We start from the raw sequence: 24,979 nt of genomic DNA, 5'->3' as shown, positions 1-24,979 counted from the left end.
ATACCTAAGAAGGCAGAAAAGGAGAGAGGAGCTCCTTGACCCCAGAGAGGAGCCACAGAGCGGGAGCAGGCGTTTAATTCACCGGGGCGGAGAGCCCTGGTCCCCACCCATCCCCCAGGTCCGGCCACGTGGGGGGCTGTTCCAGTCCTCAGTCCCCCTTCCGCTGCACCCTGGTGCCCAGGGGCCCCGGGTAGGGCAGGCCCAGCGCGGGGTAGAAGGCCTCGGGGAGGGTGGGGCCCGGGCCCAGCCTCTGCAGGTGCGGGTACACGAGGCCCAGCTCGGCAGGGCCGTAGCGGATGGTGCCAGGCGCGCACAGGCCCCGCACCACGGGGGGCAGGAAGCCAGTGTGCAGGAGGGAAGGTGGCGGGTCCCCAGGAGGCGCCAGGCCCCACGGCCCCACCAGGTCCTGCTTCAGGGCCCCCGCCCGGATGACCGACGTGAACTCGGGCCTCGTTGGGGCCAGGTGGCTGGACGGCTCCTCATCCCCACTGTCCTCCGGGTCTTCTGTCTCCCCCGGGCCAGGCTCCACTTTGATGGGTTTGCCCCGGGGCTGGGGGGCCTTGTCCTCCTGCGGGGGGGCGGCCTGCTTTCCTTCCACTGGAGGCTCTGGCTCTGCAAGAGGAAGATTCTGAAGGGCTCCGTGTGTGCGCGTCCCCAGCCCTCAGCCTTCCCATCTGTGGAATAGAGCGGCGCCCGGTGGTCAAGACCCGAGACCCGTGGATCTCTGCTGGAGGGGTTTTGTCCCCTTAGGGGACATTTGGCAAAGTCTGGAGGCATTTCTGGTTGTCACAACTGGGGAGGAGGACACTCCTGGATTCTAGTGGGTAGAAGTCAGGGGTGCTGCTAAAAGCCCTACAATGCATGGCACGGCCACCACCACAAGGCGTGACCATGCCCCAGACGCCAGAGGCTCTGGTCTGGACCCAGGCTGTCCTTCGAGGACTTCCTTCGAGGATGGAAGGAAGTTCCATACCTGCACTGGCCACCTATGGCCACCAAGCTCTTCAAACGTGGCGAGTACAACTAAGGAAATGGAATTTTAATTTTAATCTTACTGTAAATAGCCACATGTGAAGCTAGTGGCTTCCGCACCAGACAGCACAGGTCCCAGAGGCCACTCGGAGCCTCCCAGGGGCTGGGGTGGGAGGTGGGCTCACCTGTGGGTGCTGGCTCCGGGCTGGACGTGTCTTCATGGGCCACGCTGGCCGGAAGCTGGAAGGCGTCCAGAGGTATCTGGCCCCCCTCGGCTTGACTGGGACAAGACAGATGGGATTGGGAGCTCGAGTCCCGGGCCACCCGGCCTCTGGTGAGGGGAGACTCCCTCCTGCCTGCCAGTCTTGTGAGTGTAGACTTCCCTTCCCCCTCTGAGTGTAGACGCTTCCCCCCGCCCCCCTGCAGTGACTGGAGAGCCCCCGCCCGAGGCACTTAGGACTCATCATTGGACCCCAAACTCCAAGTTGGCTTCTAGCCCAGCTTGGCCCAGTCTCCCGAGGCCAAACCTTTGCAGCCTGTGGCCGCCTGGTTGTCACCACCTAAGTGTCCCCCGGGTACCTCATGCTCATCTGACCTCAGCATCTTCCTTCCAAACCTGCTCCTCTCAGAGGCTCAGACCCAGGCCCCGCAAAGCCAGAGGTGGCCGGATGGCCGCCTCCCCTCCTCCGCCTGTGCTGCCTGGCATTTCCCAGGCCCTGCCCCTGGCCTCCCAGTCCCTGTCTTGTCCCACAGACCTCCCTCTACATGGCAGCCAGAGTGGTCTTTCCAAGAAGCAGATTTGACTGTGACTCTCTCCAGCCCTAAACCCTTCCATGGCTCCCCAGCGCCCCCACCATCATCCTCAGCTTCGTCTCTCGAGACTCTATACTCCAGCCCGGAGCACTCCCTTTAGCTCCTCAGATGGGTCCGGCTGTGACTCTGAGCCTTTGCCTATGCTGTGCCCTCGGCCTGGAACGTCCTTCCCACCTCCAGCTTCTTTCCATCATCTGCTCTGCTCTGTGGTGGCCCTCCCCTGGTAAGAGCCTGCCATGGCTCCCCAGTGCCCCAGAATCAACCTGGGCCTGAGGCCACTTCATATCCGCCTCTTCCTCCCTGGAAGCGATTGTCACTCCCCCACCCACCCCTGGCCTCCTGCAAGCTCATTCCTCCTCCAGGCCTTTACACTCACTGGACGCTATTCCCCTTCATGTTTTCACCACCACCGCCCACATCTGTCCTTTTCTAGAAGCCCTCCCTGCAGAGCCCCCACACTAAGGTGGGGAGAGCTGGCAGAATCTTCTGGAGGGAGTTCTGAGCTCCCCGTGGGAGAGGAGAGGGGCGCAACCCTCACCTGAGCACGTAGCTGACCCAGAGCACGTGGCGATCTCCAGGGCTCTTCCCGCTCACGGCCACGGTGGCCACGGACTGCAGCCACACGAAGCCCCCGGCGCGCTGCAGCCAACGGTAGTAACCAGTCATCACCTGGCCCTTGTCCAGCACTGGGCCCAGCCCAGGGACCGGAAACACCGGAAGGGATGGGGTAGGGGCGGGATGAGGTGAGAGGGGCAGAGAGAGGCAGTGGGAGAGAGGTGGACAGGGAGATGGGCAGAGAGAGGGCAACAGGGAAACGGGAAGGGTGAGACGGTGTGGAGAAGAGAAAGGCAAAGTACAGAGAGGGAGGCAGAGAGAGCCCGAGTCAGAAACACCGAGAGGTGACCCGGCGTCAAGGCCCCGGGATTTTGAAGGGTGGGTCAGAGCGACCCCACGGTTCCCCTTACTCCCCACGCCCCCATCCTGAGCCGTTGCTCAGTCTCCTTGCTGCTCTTCCTGTGCTGAGTGGAGCCCCCGGAGGTGGCAGCAGGAGGGACTGTGGTCAGCCCGGGAGAAGGACTTCCAGGGAGTGGGGCAGTGGGGGTGCTCAAGTCTGGGGTGAGGGGTCCTCACGGTCCAGGTGGCTTTGGCGGATCCTGGTTGCATCCTGCCCGTGGACAAACTGGTAGCAGCTGCGGCCCACTAGCTCCGAGGGCCCCAGGTCCATGTGGTCGCTGACTCTGAGGGCAGGGGGCAATAGACAGGAGGGGAGAAGGGGTCCCAGACCATGGGGTGGGGAGAAAGAGACAGGGTTGGCTCTGGAATCCCTCAGGGTCCAAACCCTGGCTCTGGAGTGCTCTGGGTCTCAGTTTTTCCCTCTGTAAAATGGGTGGGAGAATATTTAAAATAATAGTGTCCCTCCTCGGGCAGCTATGGACATTCAAGCAGACGGCACTCCTGGGTGTGGGGTGGCCCGGGCACTCCGGAGGCGCTCGGTGCGTGGAGACTATTTCGCTATTTAATTTCCCCCCACTGCGTGGTGCGGGAGAGTGGACGAGAGATGAGAGGCCGGAGAGGCAGAGAGAAATAGGAGCAGGGAAGGGCGGAGCTCTGCAGAAGGGAGGGCCTGGGCCTCTCAGAATCGAGCACAGCCCCGCCTCCATCCCAGAGGCCCCGCCCCAGGCCCCGCCCTAGCCTCCGCCTTCACTCCCTCTTCCAGTTCGCCCTCCGCTGCTTTCCCTCCTCCCGCGGCTCCCCAGGGCCCCAGCCGCCCCCACCCCCCGACCCCGAGCTCCTCTGACTTCCTGCCTACCCCGCTCTCCCGTGCGCTCCCATCTTCCCACCTCGGCCCCCAACCCCGGTACCTGCTCTCACAAGCAAGGATGGTGAGACCCAGGCTGAGTCGGAAGACGATCATGTGTCCGTGCAGCGGCAGCTCAGCCAGTGGGGCCGGGGGCAACGTGTGGCCAAGGGCCACAAGGCCCAGGGCGCGGGCCCGAAGGCGACCGGTCACATGGATGACCTGCAGGTGGCGGGCGCGATCGGAGGAGGGCAAGGCGGGGCCAGTGGGGTGGGAGGACCACATCCTGGCCACAGGGCCTGGCTCTGGCTGTCATCCCCAAGAACAGGGGCCCGTGGACAGAGCTGGCATGAATACAGGCGCTATCCTCGGGCCAGGGAGGGGACCCGGGAGTCAGAGGCTGGGGCGGAGAGCTCACACCTACCTTGTACCCTGAGGCCTTGACATGCAGCCCCCTCTTGGTGAGGGTGGATTTCATGCGGATGAAGAAGGACCGCTCCTGGACCCGGGAGGAGGGGGGCACCTCGGTGGGGCTGGCCTCTGGGGCGAAGAGTGAAGGAATGTTATGGGGTCCTGAAAAGGACACGCATGGGCCACCCCTGCCCTCTACAGAGCTATCCAGACACAGGGTCATGGCCACAGTCACACAGACGCACCTACTGGTTCTACAAGCCCACTGACATCCTACACCAACCTCCCCTCCCAGCAGCACCCAGCCTGGTCTTTCTAAAGCTCAGATCTGACCCCATCCCTCCTCTGCTCTGAACCTGCCATGGCTCCCTAGTACCCTTGGGGGAAAGCCCAGCTCCTCCTCACCATGGCTTAAAACTTTGGCAAGAACTGCCTCCTGCTGACATCATCTCTAGCCACAACCTCCAGGTCTCAGATCAGACATCTCCTCCAGGAAGTCCTCCCTGACCCCCAGGCTGGGTCAGCTGCCCCTCTGGGGTCTCCTACCCCAGCCCTGCCCACCCTGGGTCATCACTGTCTGGGGACAGGGTCAGTCTCCCCCACTGGACTGTGAGCCCCGGGAGGGTGGGGCTGGGGCTCTTGTCACCACTGTGTCCTCAGCCCTGCCCAACAGAGGGCTGAGCACAGAGTGGGGGCTTGGGCTATAGCAACAAATAAGCCACACAAGTACAGATTATTCTATAAACCCTGTGAAATTGTCTTATAAATATGCTCACACCCAGATGACCCTGTGCCTCAAACTGAGGTGTAAATATAATCACACTCCCTAACAGTCCCACACGTGTCACAAACATCTCCCCAAGCTTGCAAGCACTGCTGATAGCTCAGATGGTTTGGGTATTAAGCAAACCCCATATAAGAAAAGCTTATTTATGAGAAAGATAACCTCAGTCCCCCAATATCTCAGAGCTAAAAGGAACTTTCAGGGTAATCTCCAACACCCTCCCCAAAATGGAGTGGAATTTTCCACTGGAGAGAAGGGGTAGAAGCACAGACGCTGGAGTCAGACAAGCCTGGGCTGGAGTCCAGCTCAATCACTTACAGCTGACCTGGGACACTTAACCTCTCTATGCTGTGCCCCAGTTTCCTCCTCTATAAAATGGAGATAGTCATAGCTCCTGCTTTGTGGGCTTGTGGTTAGGATTTAATAAAATTATGTACTTAAAGGCAGGGCACGTGTAAATGCCCAATAAGCACACGTTGTTATTATTATTTACCAAAGCCTGGTTCCATCTGTCACCCACAGGCACCCACCTCCACTCTGCAGCCAGAGGGGGTCTTTCTAAAGTTCAAATCTTGGGGATCCAGGCAATCTTAGGGAGCCACGTCTCGCTACCTCAATTTAGACTCTGATTCATTTTACAAAAACTTGCTTGCAAAACTCTAACAAGAGTGTTTTTGTATAAAGGAGACATAGTTGGATACACTGTACCCAGCATCGCCTAAGCTACCCTCAGGCCTCTTTCTTTGGGGATCCTGAGAATTACCGATCTCAGGGGTATCCGCAAGCGAGGAGGACGATGAGGAGGAGGAGGAAGAGGAGGGGACGGAGGGCGGGGTGGGGGGCCCGGGGATCGGGGTCCGCAACCCCAGTTGCTCCAGCACCTCGGAGTGGTCCCCCGGATGAATGTAGTCGAAGAGGCTGCTGCCCGTCAGCTCCACCTGCCGGCGAAGGAGGGGGATGCAGGGGGCGGGTGAGGTGCGCGCGCAGTCACTCGCCCGCCTGTTCTGCCAGACTCACTCGCCTGCAAGCAGGTGTGTGTTTTTATTAGAAAAAAAAATATATATTTAAACGCTTTTAAAGGCGGATATAAACTTAGGCGCTTCCCGTGCCCTCCCACTTCAAACCCAGAGATTATGAAGGATTTTCTGCCCCTGCCTACAGTATAAAGAACCTGTGTGTGTGGTTGGGATGGGGGGTGTTGTAAGCCTTCATTTACGCAGCTCTTGCTTACTCACTCACCCCCATACAGCAAACAACTGCGCCCTGAAATGACTCACAGGATGGAAATCAGGACACAAGCAGTGGAATGGCTTTCAAACTCTTTAAAGAGTTAGAACCTTTTAATTAGACAGACTTCTACATTCAATTCATCCCTCAAATCTCTCACAGCAGTCCCCTTATCTCCACACCTTCCCAGTCCCGGCACCCATCTTCTCCCTGCTGTGTTTCTGTCCCAGCGTCCTCACTGGTCTTCTGGCCTTCAGTCCCCACGTACATACCCCTCCCTAAGTTACTCCCCTGACCATGGCCCTCCTCCTCTCAGAAACCTCCCATGGGACTTCCCTGGTGGTGCAGTGGTTAAGAATCCGCCTGCCAATGCAGGGGACACGGGTTCGAGCCCTGGTCCGGGAAGATCTCACATGCCACGGAGCAACTAAGCCCGTGCGCCACAACTACTGAGCCTGCGCTCTAGAGCCCGCGAGCCACAACTACTGAGCCCACAACTACAGAAGCCCGTGCGCCTACAGCCCGTGCTCCGCAACAAGAGAAGCCACCGCAATGAGAAGCCCGCGCACCGCAACGAAGAGTATCCCGCTCACCGCGACTAGAGAAAGCCCGTGCGCAGCAACGGAAAGCCAACGCAGCCAAAAATAAAAATAAATAAAATAAAATTTTAAAACAAGGAAAGAAACCTCCCATGGCTCCCACAGCCCCTGGGCTTGGGGTCACATGCTTCCCTCTATCCCTCATTAAACATCCCCCCCACACACACCAGCTTCGAGCCTTTCCCCCCACTCCCTTCCTCTTGTCCATATTCTCCCTTCAGGGTCTTCCTCCTCCAGGAACCTCCAACAACTCACTGAAGAGCTGCTCACGAAGGCCAAATACCAACGCACTGAATTTTCTAAATTTACCATTTGTTAAAATCTTTGTAAAAATGATAAAAGTTGACAGCAATTTGTACTGATTGGATTGGCAAGGCCTAAGATGCTGCAAGGAGCCAAGACTCCAGGGATGGGGGCTTTTGGCTTCTCTTTGCCCTCCTTTTACCTTTCAGCCACCAGCTGCAGGAGCTGGAAGAGAAACAGTGGGTTGAAATAAAGGCAAAATGCAAACTAGTCAACTAAAATGCCACAGAAAATCTTCCAAGCTGGAAAACCCAAGGCCTTCCGGTACGAATTGCTGTAATCCTTTAAAAGTGTTAAGAATAAACACGTTTTGGTAAATATGGTACAGTTGGCAACCACTCATAGGCAAATTTATCTTTCTGCTATTTTGCTTTCTCCAAATCGACCTCTTACTTTAATAACCCTCCTCTGCCTGGGAGGAGGAGCCATGTTAGGTGCCATGTGGGGTTCCAAGGAACACACTTTGGGAACCAAAGATCCAGTCCTTTTTTTTTTTCATGCTGGGATGGTGAGGCCAGGAGAGAGGAGAGCCAGCAAGGGAGATGGCAGCTGAGCCAGTCCAGGCAGGCTGCTGCGGGCCCCTTACCTGTGAGAGACCCAGATAAATGGAGACTGTCTCTGAGATGTAGAGAAACTTCCCTTCCTGGTTCAAGGCAAACACGAAGCCGTCCAGGGACTAGAGTGGGGAGAGACGGGGTCAGGGAGAGGAGGGCCTGGCATCTGTAAGAGGTTCTGAAATCTGGATCTCAGCCTGGGATGGATTATTCTGGGGGTAAAGCGCTTCAGTGGCCCTGGGGGGGAGCAGGAGGGGGAGCCTGAGCATTCTGCCTCCCAGTTCTGGGGCTCCCCCACAGGACCGATGCTGGAGAAAAGGGTGCGGTTCTTCCGAGACGGCCACCAGGTGGCAGCAAGGAGCAGCAGGCAGGGAAGGGGCCTCACCTGCAGGATGTGTCCTCCCAGGTGCTGCTCGAAGACTTCGGAGACCAGCGCCACGGGGCCCCTGCGGCCTGGGGCTGGGGGAAGAGGGAGGGGTGAGGCCAGGGCCTGTTGGTTTGACCCCTGACCTTCTGGGCAGACCCCCAGGGAGCCAGGCTACATATCTCCCTCTCTTCTCCCCAGTCCTGCAGCCATCTTGGGGGGTTGGGGGGACCTGGGCCCTGTCAGGGAGAGACCTGGGGTGTGGGGAGGGGTGGGTGGGGCAGGGGTGGGTGGGACAGACAAACTGAGACACACAGAGACACAGAGACACCAGGGGATGCAGAAAGGGATTCATTCATTCATTCACCCATTCATCCATTCAGTCATTCAGCAAACTCCCTGAGCATCAGCAGTGTGCCAGGCCCTGCGCTGGGTAGTGCTGGGGACACATAGGTGACCAGGACAACCCAGCCCTGCCCTCACAGGGTACCCAAGCCAGGGCAGTTATAAACAAGCAAGAAACTAACAAATATAGAACTATCATTTGTGGCCAGTGCTATGAAGAATCGAATAGGTGGTGTGAAATAAAGAAGCATGGGGGGTTTCCCTGGTGGCGCAGTGGTTAAGAATCCGCCTGCCAATGCAGGGGACACGGGTTCGAGCCCTGGTCCAGGAAGATCCCACATGCTGCGGAGCAACTAAGCCTGTGTGCCACAACTACTGAGCCTGCGCTCTAGAGCCTGCAAGCCACAACTATTGAGCCCACGTGCCACAACTACTGAAGCCTGCGCCCCTAGAGCCTGTGCTCCGCAACAAGAGAAGACACCGCAGTGAGAAGCCCGTGCACCGCAACGAAGACTAGCCCCCCGCTTGCCGCAACTGAAGAAAGCCCGCGTGCGGCAACAAAGACCCAACGCAGCCAAATATTTTATTTATTTATTTATTTAAAATAAATAAATAAATAAATAAATAAAAGAAGCAGCATGGGGTAAGGCCTGTTGAAGGAGGGGGTGTTTGAGCTCAGACCTGAAGGGTGATAGGAGACAGAAAAGGAGAGAGACAGAGAGACAGAGAAAGAGACATTGAGAGACAAAGACAAATAGATGGACAGAGAGATATAAGGAAATAGAGAAAGAAATAAGGATGTTACAACTCAACAACAAAAGGATGAACAACCCAATTCAAAAATGCGCAAAGGATTTGAACAGACATTCTTACAAAGAAGATGCACAAATGGCCGATAAGCACATGAAAAGATGTTCAACATCATTAGTCATTAGCAAAATGCAAATCAAAACCACAATGAGAGATCACTTCACACCCGCTAGGATGGTTCGAATTTTTTTAAAAAATAGAAAATAAGTGTTGGCGAGGATGTGGAGAAATTGGAACCCCCGTGCATTGCTGGTGAGAATGTGAAACGATGCGCCACTCTGGAAAATAGTTTGGCAATTCCTCAATAAGTCAAACATAGAATTACCATGTAACCCAGCAATTCCACTCCTAGGTATACACCCCAAAGAATTGAAAACAGGTGCTCTAACAAATACTTGTACATGAATGTTCATAGCAGCATTACTCCTAATAGCCAAAAGGTGGAAACAACCCAAATGTCCATTAACTGATGAATGGATAAATAAAATGTGCTATATTCATAGAATGGAAGATTATTCATCCATAAAAAGAAATGGAGTACCGATCCATGCTACGACGTGAATGAACTTTGAAAACATTATGCTAAGTGAAAGAAGCTGAACACAGGGGCTACACAGTGTAGGATTCAATTTATATGAAACGTTCAGAAGAGGCAAATCCAGAGATGGAAAGCAGATCAGTGATTGCCAGGGGCTGGGGGGAGGGGCAGGAGGAATGGGGAGGGACTGCTAATGGGACAGGGTTTTGGGAGGGTGATGAAAATGTTTTGGAACTAGACAGAAGTGCTGGTTGCACAACATTGTGAATGTGCTAAGTGCCACCGAACTGCACACTGTAAAATGGTGACTTTCATGTTATATAAATTTTACCCCAATAAAATTTTTTTAAAAAGAGAGAGGGGTAGAGACATATATAGACACAGAGAAACTGAGACAGAGATAGGTAAAGACAGAGAGACATAAAGAGATGGAGGGACAGAGGGAAAGAGATGCACAGAGACAGATACAGAGAAAGTGGCAGGAAGACAGAGATGGTGAAGTAGACAGAAGCAGAGACACAGGCCGACCCATCCCCCGCAGCGAGGAGCAAAGGGCTCCAGACATCCATGCTGGGCATGGGCAGAGGCCCTGTGTTCCTGGACCCTGTTCCCACCCAGGATGCCCTCCCTGACCCTGCAGAGAACGACCCCCGCAAGGGGTCCGTGCCCAGACTGGGGAGCCAGTGACCTCGAGGGTCCCCAAGCATCTGGCTCCTGCAGGGCTGAGGGTCCAGTTCTGGTGTTAAGCCCCAGGACTGTTCCTCCCTGGCTGTGTGCCCTGGGACCAGTGCCTTCACTTCTCTGTGCCTCAGTTTCCTCCTCTGTCAGGTGGGTTTGCTAAGCGAGCTTATCTCACAGGGGTGTTGAGCATTCAGTTGGCTTAGGGAGCTGAAAGGGCCTACCAGGCGCCCGCATGCAGCAGGTGCTCTGAAACAGAGCTGGGATCAGTATTAATAGCGTGATTACTATTGTTATTTCCAGACCATCAAAACACCAGGCGGCGAAACGCCGCCCCCTCCCCCCCAATCAGGACGCAGCTCCCAAGCCCCGCCCCCAGCCCCTTAATGTTTGGTCACGCCTCCTCTCCCAGGAGCACCCCCAACATCCCCACGGCTGTTCACACCCTTTTTCCACCCCCGCCTGGAGCTCCAGGAACAATAACTGGGGGGGGGGGGGTGATGGGGACCCCTCCCCCGAGATGCAGCGGGAACCAGCCGGGTGACAGGCGGGAACAATGCCGCCTGCTAATTGTCGCAATTTTCCCCTGTCATTTTTGCTAATTCCTTCATTTTCCCTCTCACAGGATCAGCCCAGGTCAGACTGAACTGCTGCAATTAACAGCCTTAATGGGCACGTCGGGAGGGGGGTGTGTATAGCGGGAGGGCTCAGCCACTTGCTGTTCCCCCATCCTTTCCCCGGCCTCTGTCCCCATCCCTGACTGATGTGTCTTATTACCCCTGGCCTCCCCCTGCCCCAAATCCACCAACTCCCTGACTCCTCTCTCTGTGTTCCCTCCTCTCTCCCACAAATACCTCAACTCCTGTGTCCCCCAAATTCAGCTGCGGGCTCTTCCCTACTCTCAGATCTGCCCCCTCCTCACATCCGGACCCCAACCATCATTTGCTCATTCAACAAACATTTGCTGAGTTTCTTATCAGAGCCTGCCTCTGCTGGAACAAAACTGTCCCAGTTGTCATCTTCCCTCACACACAGAGGGGGCGCTGAGGGGCCGAGGGGAGAAGCCAGGACTTCTCCCAGGGGTTCCCCTCCACCTCCCATTCTCAACTGCCCTGAGGGATTTGCTGCCCTGGGCTAGGGCAGCTAACGAAGGGCTGGGACTTCATTAGCTTTGGAAGTCTGGGAGAGGGAGCCCCCTGCCATAATCAGAGTGCCTTGCTCCCTGGGAGCAGGCCTGAGGACTGGAGTGGGTGCATGTCTGCCTGTACTTTCCTCAGCTGCATCTGTGAAATGGGTCTAGGGCTGGAGCTGAATGGGTTCATGCATGCAAATGGCACACAACCAGGTACCCAGTAGGTGAGTCCTGCACTATTCTTAGGATAAGCCCTACTTCGGGCACCTCTACCTTTTGGGGAGGCTTCCTTACCATCCACCTTGACCCTTGCTTTCTCCCACGCCTTCACCCATATTCTGCAAGTCCTGAGGCTGGCCCCTCACTGCATCACCTGAATCCAACCACCTCTCACCCCACTGCTCCCACCCTGGTCTAGCTGCCCCACCTCCCACCTGGACCACTGCACTTGCCTCCTCACTGGGCTCCCAGCTTCTGCCCTCACATCCACCACCTCTGTGACTCCCATCTCACTCGGGGTAACAGCCAAAGTCTTCACCACGGCCTGAGAGGCCCTGCAGGACCTGGCCCCTGACCCGCTGACCACTTCCTGCCTCACTTACTCCTCTCTGGAGCCCCTGACCTCACAACTGTGGCCTGCATCTAGCAAGCTGATTGCTGCCTGCCTCAGGGCCTTTGCACTTGCTGTTCCCTCTGCCTGGAAAACTCTCCTTCCAGCTTTTCTCCTAGCTTTTGCTCCCTCACCTCCTTCCAGTCTCAGCTCAAAGGTCACTTACTCAGAGAGGCAGTGACTGACCTGTGAGTTGTGATGTCCCCCCTCCTCCCCTCACACAGTTCTATAGTCACCCAAGGAATATTTAGTGACCCCTTACTGTGTCCCAGGCACTATTCTAGGCTCAGCACACAACGTGCTGTAGGGGAGAAACACAATAAACAAGAGAAATAAAAAATATATAGTATTAGATGATGATTAGTACTATGGAAAGAAATAAGGCAGGAAAGGACGATAGGACATGCTGGGAGCAGGGGGTTGTCTTTTTTTTTTTTTTTTTAAGCACCTACTATATGCCACGTACTATCCTCTCTCTCTTTTTTTTAAAGTCTTTATTGAATTTGCCACAATATTACTTCTGTTTTATGTTTTGTTTTTTTGGCCCCGGGCATGTGGGATCTTAGCTCCCTGACCAGGGATTGAACCTGCACCCCCTACATTGGAGGGCGAAGTCTTAACCACTGGACCACCAGGGAAGTCTCAGGGTTGTCATTTTTAATAGAGTGGTCAAGGAAGGCTTGACTGAAAAGCCCACATTCTAAGGGAAGGGAGTTCCTGGTGGAAGCCCAGCAAGTGCAAAGGCCCTGAGGTGGGAACAGGCTTCTCTGAACAGCAAGGTGGCCCATGTGTGGGGGGGTGTTGAAGAGGTCAGAGGGGTAGAAAGGTGATATCAGGGAGGTGGGGGGCAGGGGACCTACCATGTCAGGTGTGTAGGCCCACCTTTGAGGGCAGGGACTTTGTCCTGTTCCCTGCTGTGTCCCCAGCACCTCGAACAGTGCCTAGCACAGGAAAGGTATTCATTGGGCGTTTGTTGAATGAATGACAAACACTGATAGGAGATCAAGGCTGTCTCCTCCCCAGACTTAGAGCCCCCTGGCTAGACTTCAACATCTGTCATCCCATTTCACAGATGGTAGAAAGGCCCAGAGAGAGGCCGAGACCTGCAACATAGGACCCATCCCTGGAGACCCACAAACATGCCAAGGATGGTGGTTGAGAAGGTGGGCTCTGGAGCCAGGCCACTTGAGTCTGAATCTCAGCTGGGCCCCTTCTCGGCTATGTGACCTTGGGCAAAGAACTTCACCTCTCTGGGTCTCAGTTTTCCCCTTCTATAAAATGGGAACATAGCATTGCCTCCCTCCAAAGAGTTTTGAGAGGATTAGCAAGTGAATTTGGATGCAGCACTCAACACTGTGTCTGACTGGTATGTTATTGCTATTATCTTTGAGGAGAACACGGGAGCTCCCTCCTTTACAGAGAGCTTGAGGCACAATGCTTTGCTCTCTGACGGCAGCTAAGTCACTGTCCTCAGTTTTCCCATCTGAACTATTGAAGCAGGTGCTTGGCCTCTTGTTGGGGACCCAGGAGAGCAGGAGATGCTCCCAATTTCTTAATTTTGGGGGTACAGCGGGAGTCCACGCAGTTCCTCCCCTGCACACTGTCCTGCCCCTCCCCCTTCCCACGTACAGGCAGGGAGGTTGCTGAGGTCAGTGGTCTTGAATTACCCGTCGAATTACCCATCCCGGCAAGCACGGAGGGGGGAGGCCGGACGCCGGTGGGGCTCTCTCAGCGTCCCCCCCCCCCTTTCTCTCCCCGGGGCTTGGGGACAATAGACAAGATGTTTATCCCCCGCTGGCGCACATGTTGTTCGCGGTAATGACAGTAATCAGCGGCGCTAATGCCGCATTCTCTCCGCGCCAGTCAATTCGCCTAATTACCGCCTGGGAAGCCGGATTATTTAAATTTAAATGGTGATTTATTGCGAGTTTAATCAATGCTATTTTCTCTCCCCCCTCCCCCCTGAGACCAGGGCAGGAGGGGAATTGGAGCCCCTCCAACCCCACCTTAAGGACAATCCTTCTTGGGGGGGGGGAAGTAGCCTAGGGTGCCCTGTCCCTGTCACCTGCGACCTCAGATGAAGACGATTCGCTCTCTTCTCGTAATAAGAGTAAAGCAATAAAACATAAAATAGAAGTGATAACAATAACATAACACTTCTATATAATGAAGTCTGAATAATAATGAAAGTAGATATCTATCTCTATGTATATATCTGTTTTACATATTCTATATTTTAACATATTATTGATTGCATTTCGTTATTGTGTCTTGGCCAGTAGGGTGTCAGCCTGTCCAGGGCAGGCACTTTTATGCAGTTTGTTTCCTGCTGGATCTCGAGGGCTCAGAACCGTAGCAGGCACACAGTAGATGCTCAATAAACCTGCAGGTAACCATTGATAACAGTGCTTGCTAGACATTGATCGTTTACTCTGTGCCAGGTGTGTTTAGGGTCTTTACACATGTAAATATTACCTGGTAGATCTTCTTCTCTTCTCAGCCCTGCGGGTGGGGGAGGGGCTTCATCATGATTCCCATTTCACAAGTGAGGCACAGAGAGGTGAGGCGACCTGCCCAGGGTCACAACGGTGGGGACTGGCTGAGTGGGGACAGGGACCCCCGTCTTTCTGAAGCTCGCCATCTTACCTGCCATATAATCCTGTTTCCCTCCCGCATCCCAAACTGGGAATTCAGACTCTAGAGGTTCCCTCTGGGGTCCCTCAGGTCTGAGTGCGGGAGTTTCTTGCCCATTAGTGGATAGGAGGCCCAGGCTGGGTCCCCTCTGTCCCGTCCATGGAGCTGTGATAATCTCCTTTGTGATAATAATGATTCATTTTCCCTGATAACAATAATAGCATTAACTGGTGGTATGATCCAGTGTGGCCAGGCCCGTGATTAGGCCAGAATTCATGAAATCGTCCCTACCTGGTGAGCCCGTTTTAGAGATGAATAAACTGAGGCTTGGACAGTAGAAGCCGCCTGATAGGAACACACAAAAGGTCTGACTCCAAATCCTGTACTCCCTCCGGGTGCAGGAGCTGGGCGAGAGCTGGCGCGCACCCTCAGATACCGGGTGCCCTGCACTGGGGGAGCGCGCCTGGACCCCCGACCCCTGCGCATGCGCACTCACCTAGGCCAGTCTGCGGCCCCGCGGACCTCAACCCCCAGGGCGGCGCCCCGAGAGCGGCGAAGCGGCGCAGGCGGAGGTAGGTGACGCTGAGGCGCACGATGGACGCCTTGTCCAGCTGGCTGGAGATGGCTCCGGGCAGCGGGAGTAGCTTGGCCAGCTCGAAGAACTCCAGGTTCTCTTTTCCGCGCCGCGAGCGCGCCGCGTTACGGGACTTCTCCTTGCGCTGCGCCTGCAGGCTGGGCGGGCGGCGCGGAGGGAGCGTCAGCGGGGCCCGGGGACTCAGGGGTCTGGGGTTGGGGGGCGAGCCTCGCCTCTTGGGGCCTCGGGAACGGGACGGGATGTTGAAAGTGGATTCAACACTCCGGAGGTGGGGCAGAGCCTGAGTGTGACTTCTACACCCGGCCGTGGAGCAGAACCTGGGGTGTAAATTCTGGGGGAAGGAGGAGGAAGAGGAGAGAGATAAGAATGTTGGGTAGGAATTCCGAGGAAGGGGGCTAGGAACAGAACGTCAGGTGTGTGGGGTGGGTGTTACAGAACAACAGTGGAGCAACTCCGGGTAAGAAATTCTGGCCCGAGGGGGCGGGGCAGAAGGTGAGTGTGAATCCTCCCGGGACACCGCCTTGGGGGCGGGCCCACAGCCCGAGGGGCGGAGCTTTGCTCACCAGGGTCCGGGCGGGGTCTTGACGACGAACCCCGGCAGAAAGTCCCAAGGGACGCTGCCGCCGCGACCTCCGCCGCACCTGACCTCGCCTCCACCGCCACTGCTGGGGTAGGGGGCCGCCATCTCCGCGGAGACCCGCTCAGGCGGGCTCAGAGCAGCCTGCGGAACTCGAGAGCCGCGTCTCCTGCAGCGGGAAGGAGCGGGAGGCAGCGCTCAGCGCCCGAGGGGGCCGGTGGGGCACCTGCTAGGGAAACCGAGGTCCGCGTGGGGCGCAGGGTCCCAGCAAGGAGCTGCGGCTGGATGCTGCCTCAGTTTCCCCTCCCTGGGGGCCCCGCTACACAGTCCGCAGCTCTCACCGCGCCGGGCTCTGGGAGAAGCTCAGGGCGAGGACGTGCCCCGCCGCCGCCTCCCCCGCGCCGCCCGCTAGAGCGCCCGCCTCACGCCCGCGCCGGGCCGGCTCCCGCATACCAATAGGCGCACGCGGCGCGCATACGGATCCGACCGGCCCGCGCGCTGCGTGCCAAGCATGCCCAAGCCGGGCGGGGGGCGGGCGCCTCGCCGGGGCCCGGGCGCGCCCGGCTGCCGTCCCCAGAGCCCTCTGCCCCGGGGAATCCTCCCCCCAGAAGCCCATCCCAGGAGTCCGGTTCCTTGCATCTGCCGTGCGCCTATTTCCCGGGCTGGGCTAAGGAGGTAGGGGGGACAGAGGCCAGGGACCCCACCCTATGCTCTGCCCAAGGACCACCCCCAGCCCCTCGGGGTGATGCCACGTGTCCGGGCAGCCAAATCTCCGCAACCACAACTTCCTCCCTGAAGGCCCGGACGTGCGAGCCTCAACCCCAGATGCAGTGGCCAGAGCCTCAGCCCGAGGACGCCCCCAGGATGGACCAGACACTCGGGGCCCAAGTGTCCTGGTAACCAGATCCCCCAGAACAAGGAACGTGTTGAATTAGGTCTTCATTCCTCCAGGACTAGGCATTCAGGATCCACCCCCGCTCCCCATATCCACACCGCCCCCAAGCCTCCCCAACCAAGTGTCCCGATGCCCTAGACCTTGGCGTCCAGATCCGCCAGCCCCCTATTTCTCCAGGACCCAACATCTGTGCGCCCCCTCCCTCAGCCTCGGGATATAGGCGTTCCGATGCCCTAGCTCCCAGCACACTGGAGTTCCGGTCCCCTTCTCCTCCAGGACCCAGGAGTTCCCTGTCCTCTCATGCCAGCCCCCAGGCGTTCCCTACCCGCAGTACCCACAGCCTCGTTACCTGGCCACGGGTCAGGCTCCGGGCGCGGCGTGGGGCCGGCCGGGCGGCGCAGCAGAAGAGCGGCCCCATAGACCCTGGGGCGGGCCGGGCTCGGCGAGTCGCGCGGGCTGTGGCGCTAGGCTCTCAGCGCCCACCGAGGCCTCGCAGACTTCGAGACGCGGGGACAGCGCTGGCGGGCGGGGGCGGGGCCTGCTGGAGCCCCGCCCACAGACTCTCCGCCCTTGGGTCCAGCCCAGCTCCGGCCACTCTGGCCTTTTCCGTGATAGGGGGTTCCAAGCAAGGGAGTCCCGGGCTGCTCAGGTGTCCGAGTGCCCTCACCCCACCAGAACGAGAACGTCGAAGTCAGCTTCCCCACCCCGAGAGAAGAACACCGGAGTCCGGGCACCATCTCTATACCCCACTGGGAGGGACTATCATCCCATCTTCCCCAAGAGAACCCGGCACCCCAGCAGCCCCTCGGGATAAGACGGGCACCTTGCACCTGAGTCTCTTTTAAGGGTGGAGACCCAGACGTCGGTGCCCCCTCCAGGGGCGCAAATCCAGGTGTTAGAGACTCTTTTTCAGGAGAGAATTTAAGGGTGTCAGCAAGACCCCCTGGACAAGAAGGTGACCTTGCACCCAAGCTCTGCCCCCCTCCTTATAAGAGCAGGATTTGACATCTGGACCTCCCAGAGACTGGGACACAGGTATCCGAGGAACTTCAGAGACCAGGATCCTGGGGTCTTATATCCACCACTGCTCCCACGGGAACCCCGACATCAGAGCCTCCCATTAGACCATAAATGGGAACTAAGGAGTTATAGCACCTCCCACAGAGAAATGGGGACCCAGGTGACTGAGCCAGGCCTTTCCCACTCTTGTAGGAGATACTACACCTCTCTCTCCCAAACCCCTTCAGCAGCCTGGCATGGGGGTTTCCAGGCGCTTAAGTGCTCCTAGGAGACCACAATGCAACTAATGAAGGTGGGACAGGAGTCTTAGGAGAGGCAGGTGGGTGGAGGCTGGCAGAGAACAAGGGTTTCTCTGTCTGGTTGGACAGAGGAACCGAGGCACACACCTCTGAAGTCTCATGTGCACTGGCTGATGGGAACACTCTTCAAGTGGCTCTGGATAACCACACTGAACAACTTGGGAACTAATCTTTTATGTTCTGCTAATTTTTTTCCCCACAGCAAGGTTCTGAGCTGGGCTCTATTACTAAGCCCATTTTACAGCTAGGAAAACTGAGGCATAGAGACTAGATAGCCTGTTGATGATGGTCTGTCAGCGAATAATATTTTCCTGTTTTTTCCCAGAGAGACTTGTTAGGGTGTCAGGGTAAGGGATTCAAGCTCAGAGCACTGGCTCTTAACTCCTGATGCTACTTCCTGGCTGTGTGACCTGGGCAGGTGCCATGCCAGGCCTTGAGAAGTGCACTCATACTATACAATTTATTTATGATCACACACACACACACACACACACACACACACACACAGATCTTGTTGAGGTTAAGAGCCTAATTTCTGGGGTTCAGGCCGCAGTTCTACCCCTTACTGCTGTGTGACTTTGGACAAGTAACTTCACCACTCTGGGCCTTCTCCCTTGTAAAGTGGGGATAATTTCATTTTAGTACCCACCTCCTAGCATCATTGTGAGCATTAAATAAGTTCAGCCAGCAGGTCTCAAAGTGTGACCTGGGCACTGGTTCCTGAGACCATGTCAGGGGGTCCGCGAGGTCAGATTTTCATACTGAGACATTTTCTGCCTTTTTCACTTCATTCTCCCATGAGTGCCAGGTGGGGTTTTCCAGAAGCTGCATGGCATGTGATATCACATCAGACTGCATGCGTAAGCAGCCAGGAGGATCCAACTGTCTTCTGTTATGCTGGACTTTGAGGTCTCACTAAAATTTTTCATAAAATATTTATATTAGCCTGTTATGTGTTTATTATTGCTATTTAAAAATGAATTTTGAATCATCTTCAAGAATTTCCAGTTTTATTTTTATAAATTTATTTATTTATTTATTTATTTATGGCTGCGTTGGGTCTTCGTTGCTGTGCGTGGGCCTTCTCTAGTTGTGGCGAGCGGAGGGGCCGCTCTTCGTTGCAGTGCACATACTTATTGCAGTGGCTTCTCTTGTTGCAGAGCGCGGGCTCTAGACGCGGGCCTCAGTAGTTGTGGCACGCGGGCTCAGTAGTTGTGGCTCATGGGCTCTAGAGCACAGGCTCAGTAGTTGGGGCACACGGGCTTAGTTGCTCTGCAACATGTGGGACCTTCCCAGACCAGGGCTCAAACCCGTGTCCCTTGCATTGACAGGCGGATTCTTAACCACTGCGCCACCAGGGAAGTCCCAAGAACTTCCAGTTTTAATTTCTGATATGGCTTATGAAACAGAAATAAAAGCTCTTTGGTTTTCCCTAAGAATGTAAAGAGACCAAAAAATCTGAGAATCGCTGAGTTAAGCCATTTGAAGCTGAGAATAGATCCAGGCATTAAATATGCTAGATGTGATATGTACATCCAAAGACACATCACCCTCATATACCCAGACGCAAATCATGTTACCTCTACACCACTCAGGGAGTCACTGAAAAACACACACCATTTGGGGTCTCAGCTTCCCATCAGTGAAATGGGTGGGCTGCTCTGTGATGTCTGTGCCCTTCTGCAGCTCTGGTAATACAGTTGGGAAAAAATAGGACAGCTTCTGGGTCAGGGTGTGCATCAGGCGGGGCCCCAGGAGGAGACACCTGGGACCCTCCAGCTGGGAACCGAGGGGCGTTTCAAAAAGGACTCTTGACAAAGGTTTGGGGGAAATCTAGGAGGGCTGGTGTTACCATCTGGGGCCTGAAGGGGTAGGGAGGGGGTTGTTAAGGGACCCTGGGACTGTGGCAGTCGAGACCTTCATGGTCTCCTATCCGACACCTCCTGCCCTAGCCTGGTTCTCAGCTGCTCAGCTGCATTCAGCTCTCCTTGGCCTTCCTCAGCTTTGGAGACGTTTCCCATCAAAGCTCGGAGACCCCACCACTCCCAAAGCCACCTGGGTGGAAGAGATGGGGGAGGATGGTATATGTCCTTGAGAGGTGGTGAGCTCCCTGTAACCAGGGGGAATCAAGGAGAGGGACAAGGATTTTAGTAGGCAATAAGAACATGGATGTGTGTGTGTGTGTGTGTGTGTGTGTGTGTGTGTGTGTGTGTGTGTTTGGAGGGTTCCAATGACTTCTCCTTAAACAGTCTCACTTTTCCCTATTAAGAGAGTATACTTTTAGGGACTTCCCTGGTGGCGCAGTGGTTAAGAATCCGCCTGCCAATGCAGGGGACATGGTTCGAGCCTTGGTCCGGGAAGATCCCACATGCTGCGGAGCAACTAAGCCCGTGTGCCACAACTACTGAGCCCGCGTGCCACAACTACTGAAGCCCACGCGTGCCTAGAGCCCGTGCTCTGCAACAAGAGAAGCCACTGCAATGAGAAGCCTGCACACCGCAACGAAGAGTAGCCCCCACTCGCCGAAACTAAAGAAAGACCGCGCGCAGCAATGAAGACCCAACTCAGCCACAAATAAATAAATTTATTTTAAAAAACTATACTCTTTTTAAAAATTAATTAATTAATCTTAGTTTTGGCTGTGTTGGGTCTTCTTCGTTGCTGCGCATGGGCTTTCTCTCTAATTGTGTTGAGCGGGAGCTACTCTTTGTTGTGTTGCACGGGCTTCTCACTGCAGTGACTTCCTTATTGCGGAGCACGGGCTCTAGGCACGTGAGCTTCAGTGGTTGTGGCACGTGGGCTCAGTAGTTGTGGCTCGTGGGGTCTAGAGTGCAGGCTCAGTAGTTGTGGCGCACGGGCTTAGTTGCCCCGCGGCATGTGAGGTCTTCCTGGACCAGGGATCGAACCCATGTCCCCTGCATTGGCAGGCGGATTCTTAACCACTGGATCACCAGGGAAGTCCCAGAATTCTTTTAAACTAAATTTTTAAACCATGTATGCGTTTGACGAGAATGTATAAGTAAACATAATGCAATTCCTCAATCCTAAAAAAGGTATGAATACCTACTATGTGCCAGGGGCTGGGGAGACATCAGTGAACAAAACAGACAAGGTCCTTATGTGTGTATATGGGGGGGCAAACAAGTAAACAAGTAAATTAAAAAGATGATTTCTGCTCATACTGAGTGCTGTGAAGGAAATAAAACAGGGTGAGGCGAGAGAGTGACTGGAGGGTAGTTATGGTGGCAGGAAGCCTTCTCAAGGGTGGTGACATTTGCTGGGAAGCCTGAGATGAGATGAATCTATAGGAAAAGTGCTCCAGGCAGGAGGAATGGCAAGTGCAAAGGCCCTGAGGTGGAATGGAGGAACTAGGGAGAAAAAATTTAAAAAGCCTGCGTGTATCTGGGCCAGCTGCAGTGGGCAGGGACTTGCGGGGAGGGGTTTGGCTTTCACTGGGACTGGAGGTTGTTAGGTTGGGGAGGGGCCTGATCTAATTCCACTTATTTATTTATTTATCTATCTATCTATTTATCTATGTATCTATCTATTTATTTATTTATTTTGGCTGCTCTCTGTGCAGCGTGTGGGATCGTAGTTCCCCAACCAGGGATCGAACCCACACCCCCTGCATTGGAAATGCGGAGTCTTAACCACTGGACCGCCAGGGAAGTCCTGATTTTTTTTTTTTTTTTAAGTGTGATGAAGACATTTATTTTACCTCTAAGAAACTCATGTTACAAACTGATTTAGATACTATTCATTTAAATAGGGCACAACTTTAACGTAATAAAAATATGTCTGAATATATGAAAAAGACTGATTCCTATTTTTAAAAATTTTTATTTTATCATTTTCATTTTATTTATTTATTTATTTTTGGCTGCGTTGGGTCTTCGTTGCTGCACGCGGGCTTTGTCTAGTTGCGGCGAGCGGGGGCTCCTGTTCGTTGCGGTGCGCGGGCTTCTCATTGCAGTGGCTTCTCTTGCTGCGGAGCACGGGCTCTAGGCACGCGGGCTTCAGTAGTTGTGGCGCGTGGGTTCAGTAGTTGAGGCTCGTGGGCTCTACAGCGCAGGCTCAGTAGTTGTGGCGCAAGGGCTTAGTTGCTCCGCGGCACGTGGGATCTTCCCGGACCAGGGATCGAACCCGTGTCCCCTGCATTGGCAGGTGGATTCTTATCCCCTGCGCCACCACGGAAGCCCCCCTGATTCCTATTTTTGAAGACAATTTGGGCTGCTGGGTGGAGAAGGAAGTGTAAGGGGTGAGAGCAGAAGCTGGGAGCCCAGCTGAGGAGGCGACTGGAAGAATCCAGGAGGGAGGTGATGGTGGCCCCCAGGGAGGCAGTGGGGGTTGGGAGAGATGGTCGGATACTGGGGATATTTCAAAGGCAGGGCTGCCGGGATTGGCTGGCAACCAGATGTGGCGATGACAGATAGAGAGGAGGAGTCAAGGGGATGCGGTAGTTCTGGCTCCAGTGCCTGGAGCATGGAGCTGCCCTCGAATAGATGAAGCAGGAAGGGCTGGGGAAGCAGGTGTTGGGTCTGAGCTCCCAAGGGGGTTATAGCGAATGAAATCCCTCAAAGCTGAGTCTCATTGTTTCTGAGACCTCCTGGCACAGACCTCTAACTCCCTGAATCTCCAGCATACTCCAGGCTTTCACTTTCTGGAAAGTCCTACCACACATCTGATCTTCATCTTTCCTGCTTTCACTCCTGCACTTTGCAAGCTTATAGTGAGAGTTCCTGGAGCCAGACCTTGTTGGAGGCCAGGATTCTGAGAGTCAGGTTGTCAAGGAGCTGTCTCCCCTGACCACCAGGGGTGCTAATGGGGTACAGCACCCCAGGAGTGTATTCCTTGAGCGGAGAAGCTCGTGTTCAGGTCTGAGAGTAAAACTGTTTTCGGGGGCTTCCCTGGTGGCGCAGTGGTTGAGAATCTGCCTGCTAATGCAGGGGACACGGGTTCGAAGCCCTGGTCTGGGAAGATCCCACATGCCGCGGAGCAACTAAGAGCCCGCGAGCCACAACTACTGAGCCTGCGCGTCTGGAGCCTGTGCTCCGCAACAAGAGAGGCCACGATAGTGAGAGGCCCGCGCACCGTGATGAAGAGTGGCCCCCGCTTGCTGCAACTGGAGAAAGCCCTCGCACAGAAACAAAGACCCAACACAGCCAAAAATAAATAAATAAATTTTAACAAAAAACAAAAAACTGTTTTCGTTTAAAGCACATTAAATGGGCAATGAAGGGTCATTTGAGAACTGGGCAGCCCAATGTGGCCCCAGAGTTGCTCTGTTTTTGGTTTTGATCTGGCCAGCAAACATTTATTGAGTACCTACTGTGTGCCAGAAGCTCCAGGGATCCAGCAAGGAAGAAACAGGCAGAGATTCTTGTCACTGGACCTCGCATCCAGGTGGGGGTGTCGGACAACAGATAAAACAAGAAAATACCTGCATCAGATGGAGCTAAGTGCTAGAGAAAAAATGAAGCAGGGGAGTGTGTGTGCATATGTGCACGCGCGCGATTTTAGGTAGGCTAGTAAAGTACTGACGATTACTGGGAAGAATAAAGGAAGTGGGGAAATGAAAGAAAACACCACCCATCAACTCGATAAATAGCCCCACATCCAAGTGTCACCCATCCTGACACTTGGGTGTTGTCCCGGGCGCCTCCTATCTTCCAGCCCCATCTTGTCCTCCTCAGGCCACCCAAGGTGTCAGGGAAGAACTCTAACTTCACAGCAGACATCAAGGCCTACCTGTCACCTGTCCATAGGTGCCGAAAGAGGAGAGCAAGCCTCAGGGAACAGAGAGAGATGCTCGTTACAGCACAGCCCACAGCGGGAGCGTCGGCATTGTTGGGCTGGTCCCCTGCCCCCAAGGGACGCCAGGCAAGACCATGGACCCAGGTGGAGGCTACAGCACTACATGAGTAGCAAGCAGCAAACTAGCCAGTGTGATCCCCTGGGGAGGGGGCAGTGCCTGGTGGTCACTCTGTTGTCACCTTTACTCATTTGCTTAGGGGACCAGCTACAGAGACAGAGGTCTCAGGGTCTGGGCCAGTGGGCCAGTGGTCCTGCCTACCCAGCAGGGACCTGTGGGGATGCCCAGGGAGCTCAGCTGACTGCTCTCCCAGCCCAAGGGCTGCTCCTACCAGAGAGAAAGGGACTCTCTCCACTACTGACACTGCAGAGTCCCCTTGGAGAAGGGACAAGAGGCTGAGCCCCAGCTGGGGAGGCAGCAGGGTGAAGGTGGGGCAATGATGAGATACCTCTGCAATTATTAATAATTAATTAATTAATTAATTTTTGGCTGCACTGCTCAGCATGCGCCATCTTAGTTCCCTGACCAGGGATCGAACCCGCGCCTCCTGCAGTGGAAGTGCGGAGCTCTAACCACTGGACCGCCAGGGAAGTCCCTTCAATTATTAAATGTGCCTGCTTCTCACTGTCCCTGACTTCCCAACCGCCCACTTGGGCGTCTCCGACTTTATTCCAGCCCCGAGCTGCCCTTCAAGGTCATAAGCACAACACCGATGACAACAATAAGAATAATAGTATCATGGGGAAGAGTTGTAGGGGGTTGAGTAGTGCCCCCACCCCACCCCAAGCGATATGTCCATGTCCTAACCCTGGAGCTTGTGAACGTGACCTTATTTGGCAAAAGGGTCTTTTCAGATGTAATTAAGGATCTTGATATGAGATCATCCTGGATTATCTGGATGGGCCCTAACTCCAGTGACAAGTGTCCTTATAAGAGACAAAAGAGGAGGGAATCCCCTGGCGGTCCAGTGGTTGGGACTCCCTCGCTTTCACTGCCAAGGGCCCGGGTTCAATCCCTGGTTGGGGAACTAAGATCCCACAAGCTGCCATGCGGCCAAAATAAATAAATACATAAATAAAAAAGAAGAGGAGACGCCCAGGAAAAATACAAATACACAGGGAGAAAGAAGAGGAGGCCATGCGAAAACGGTGGCAGAGATTGGAGGGAGGCCAAGGAACATCTGGAGCCACCAAAGGCTGGAAGAGGCGA

General features: G+C 55.0%; 1 protein-coding gene across 3 annotated transcripts; it reads right to left on the bottom strand.

Moving 5' to 3' along the window:
* Positions 1-21: 21 nt before the first annotated feature.
* On the bottom strand, positions 22-17,154 carry NPAS1 (neuronal PAS domain protein 1). 3 transcript variants are annotated; one of them, XM_068528124.1, is made up of 12 exons: positions 16,989-17,154; positions 15,731-15,913; positions 15,069-15,304; positions 7,847-7,920; positions 7,494-7,583; positions 5,542-5,716; positions 4,008-4,123; positions 3,648-3,805; positions 2,917-3,023; positions 2,324-2,471; positions 1,158-1,252; positions 22-612 (listed from the first exon to the last, which is right to left on the bottom strand). In XM_068528124.1, exons 2-12 carry the CDS (start codon positions 15,850-15,852, stop codon positions 149-151), a joined length of 1,785 nt encoding a protein of 594 aa, XP_068384225.1. In that variant the 5' UTR covers positions 15,853-15,913; positions 16,989-17,154; the 3' UTR covers positions 22-148. The 3 variants fall into 3 exon arrangements, with proteins under 3 accessions (XP_068384225.1, XP_068384226.1, XP_068384227.1); XM_068528126.1 differs by having other exon boundaries at positions 527-612; positions 2,324-2,424; XM_068528125.1 differs by lacking the exon at positions 2,917-3,023 and having other exon boundaries at positions 3,658-3,805.
* Between the last annotated feature and the right edge of the window lie 7,825 nt (positions 17,155-24,979).

This window comes from Eschrichtius robustus, chromosome 19, assembly GCF_028021215.1.
Source record: "Eschrichtius robustus isolate mEscRob2 chromosome 19, mEscRob2.pri, whole genome shotgun sequence".
In the NCBI taxonomy this organism is placed as follows: domain Eukaryota; kingdom Metazoa; phylum Chordata; class Mammalia; order Artiodactyla; family Eschrichtiidae; genus Eschrichtius; species Eschrichtius robustus.
The sequence above is the reverse complement of the archived record's forward strand: the minus strand, read 5'-3'. Positions and strand labels throughout refer to the sequence as shown.

What these genes read in the sequence shown, in the direction of transcription:
- NPAS1 (XM_068528124.1), bottom strand. Translation starts at nt 15,852, where the DNA reads ATGGCGGCCCCCTACCCCAGCAGTGGCGGTGGAGGCGAGGTCAGGTGC. An exon ending in TTTATCTGGGTCTCTCACAG is followed by an intron (nt 5,717 to 7,493) that starts GTAAGGGGCCCG and finishes CTTCGCCGGCAG; the next exon opens with GTGGAGCTGACGGGCAGCAG. An exon ending in CCGCCAAAGCCACCTGGACC is followed by an intron (nt 2,472 to 2,916) that starts GTGAGGACCCCT and finishes GGCTGGGCCCAG; the next exon opens with TGCTGGACAAGGGCCAGGTG.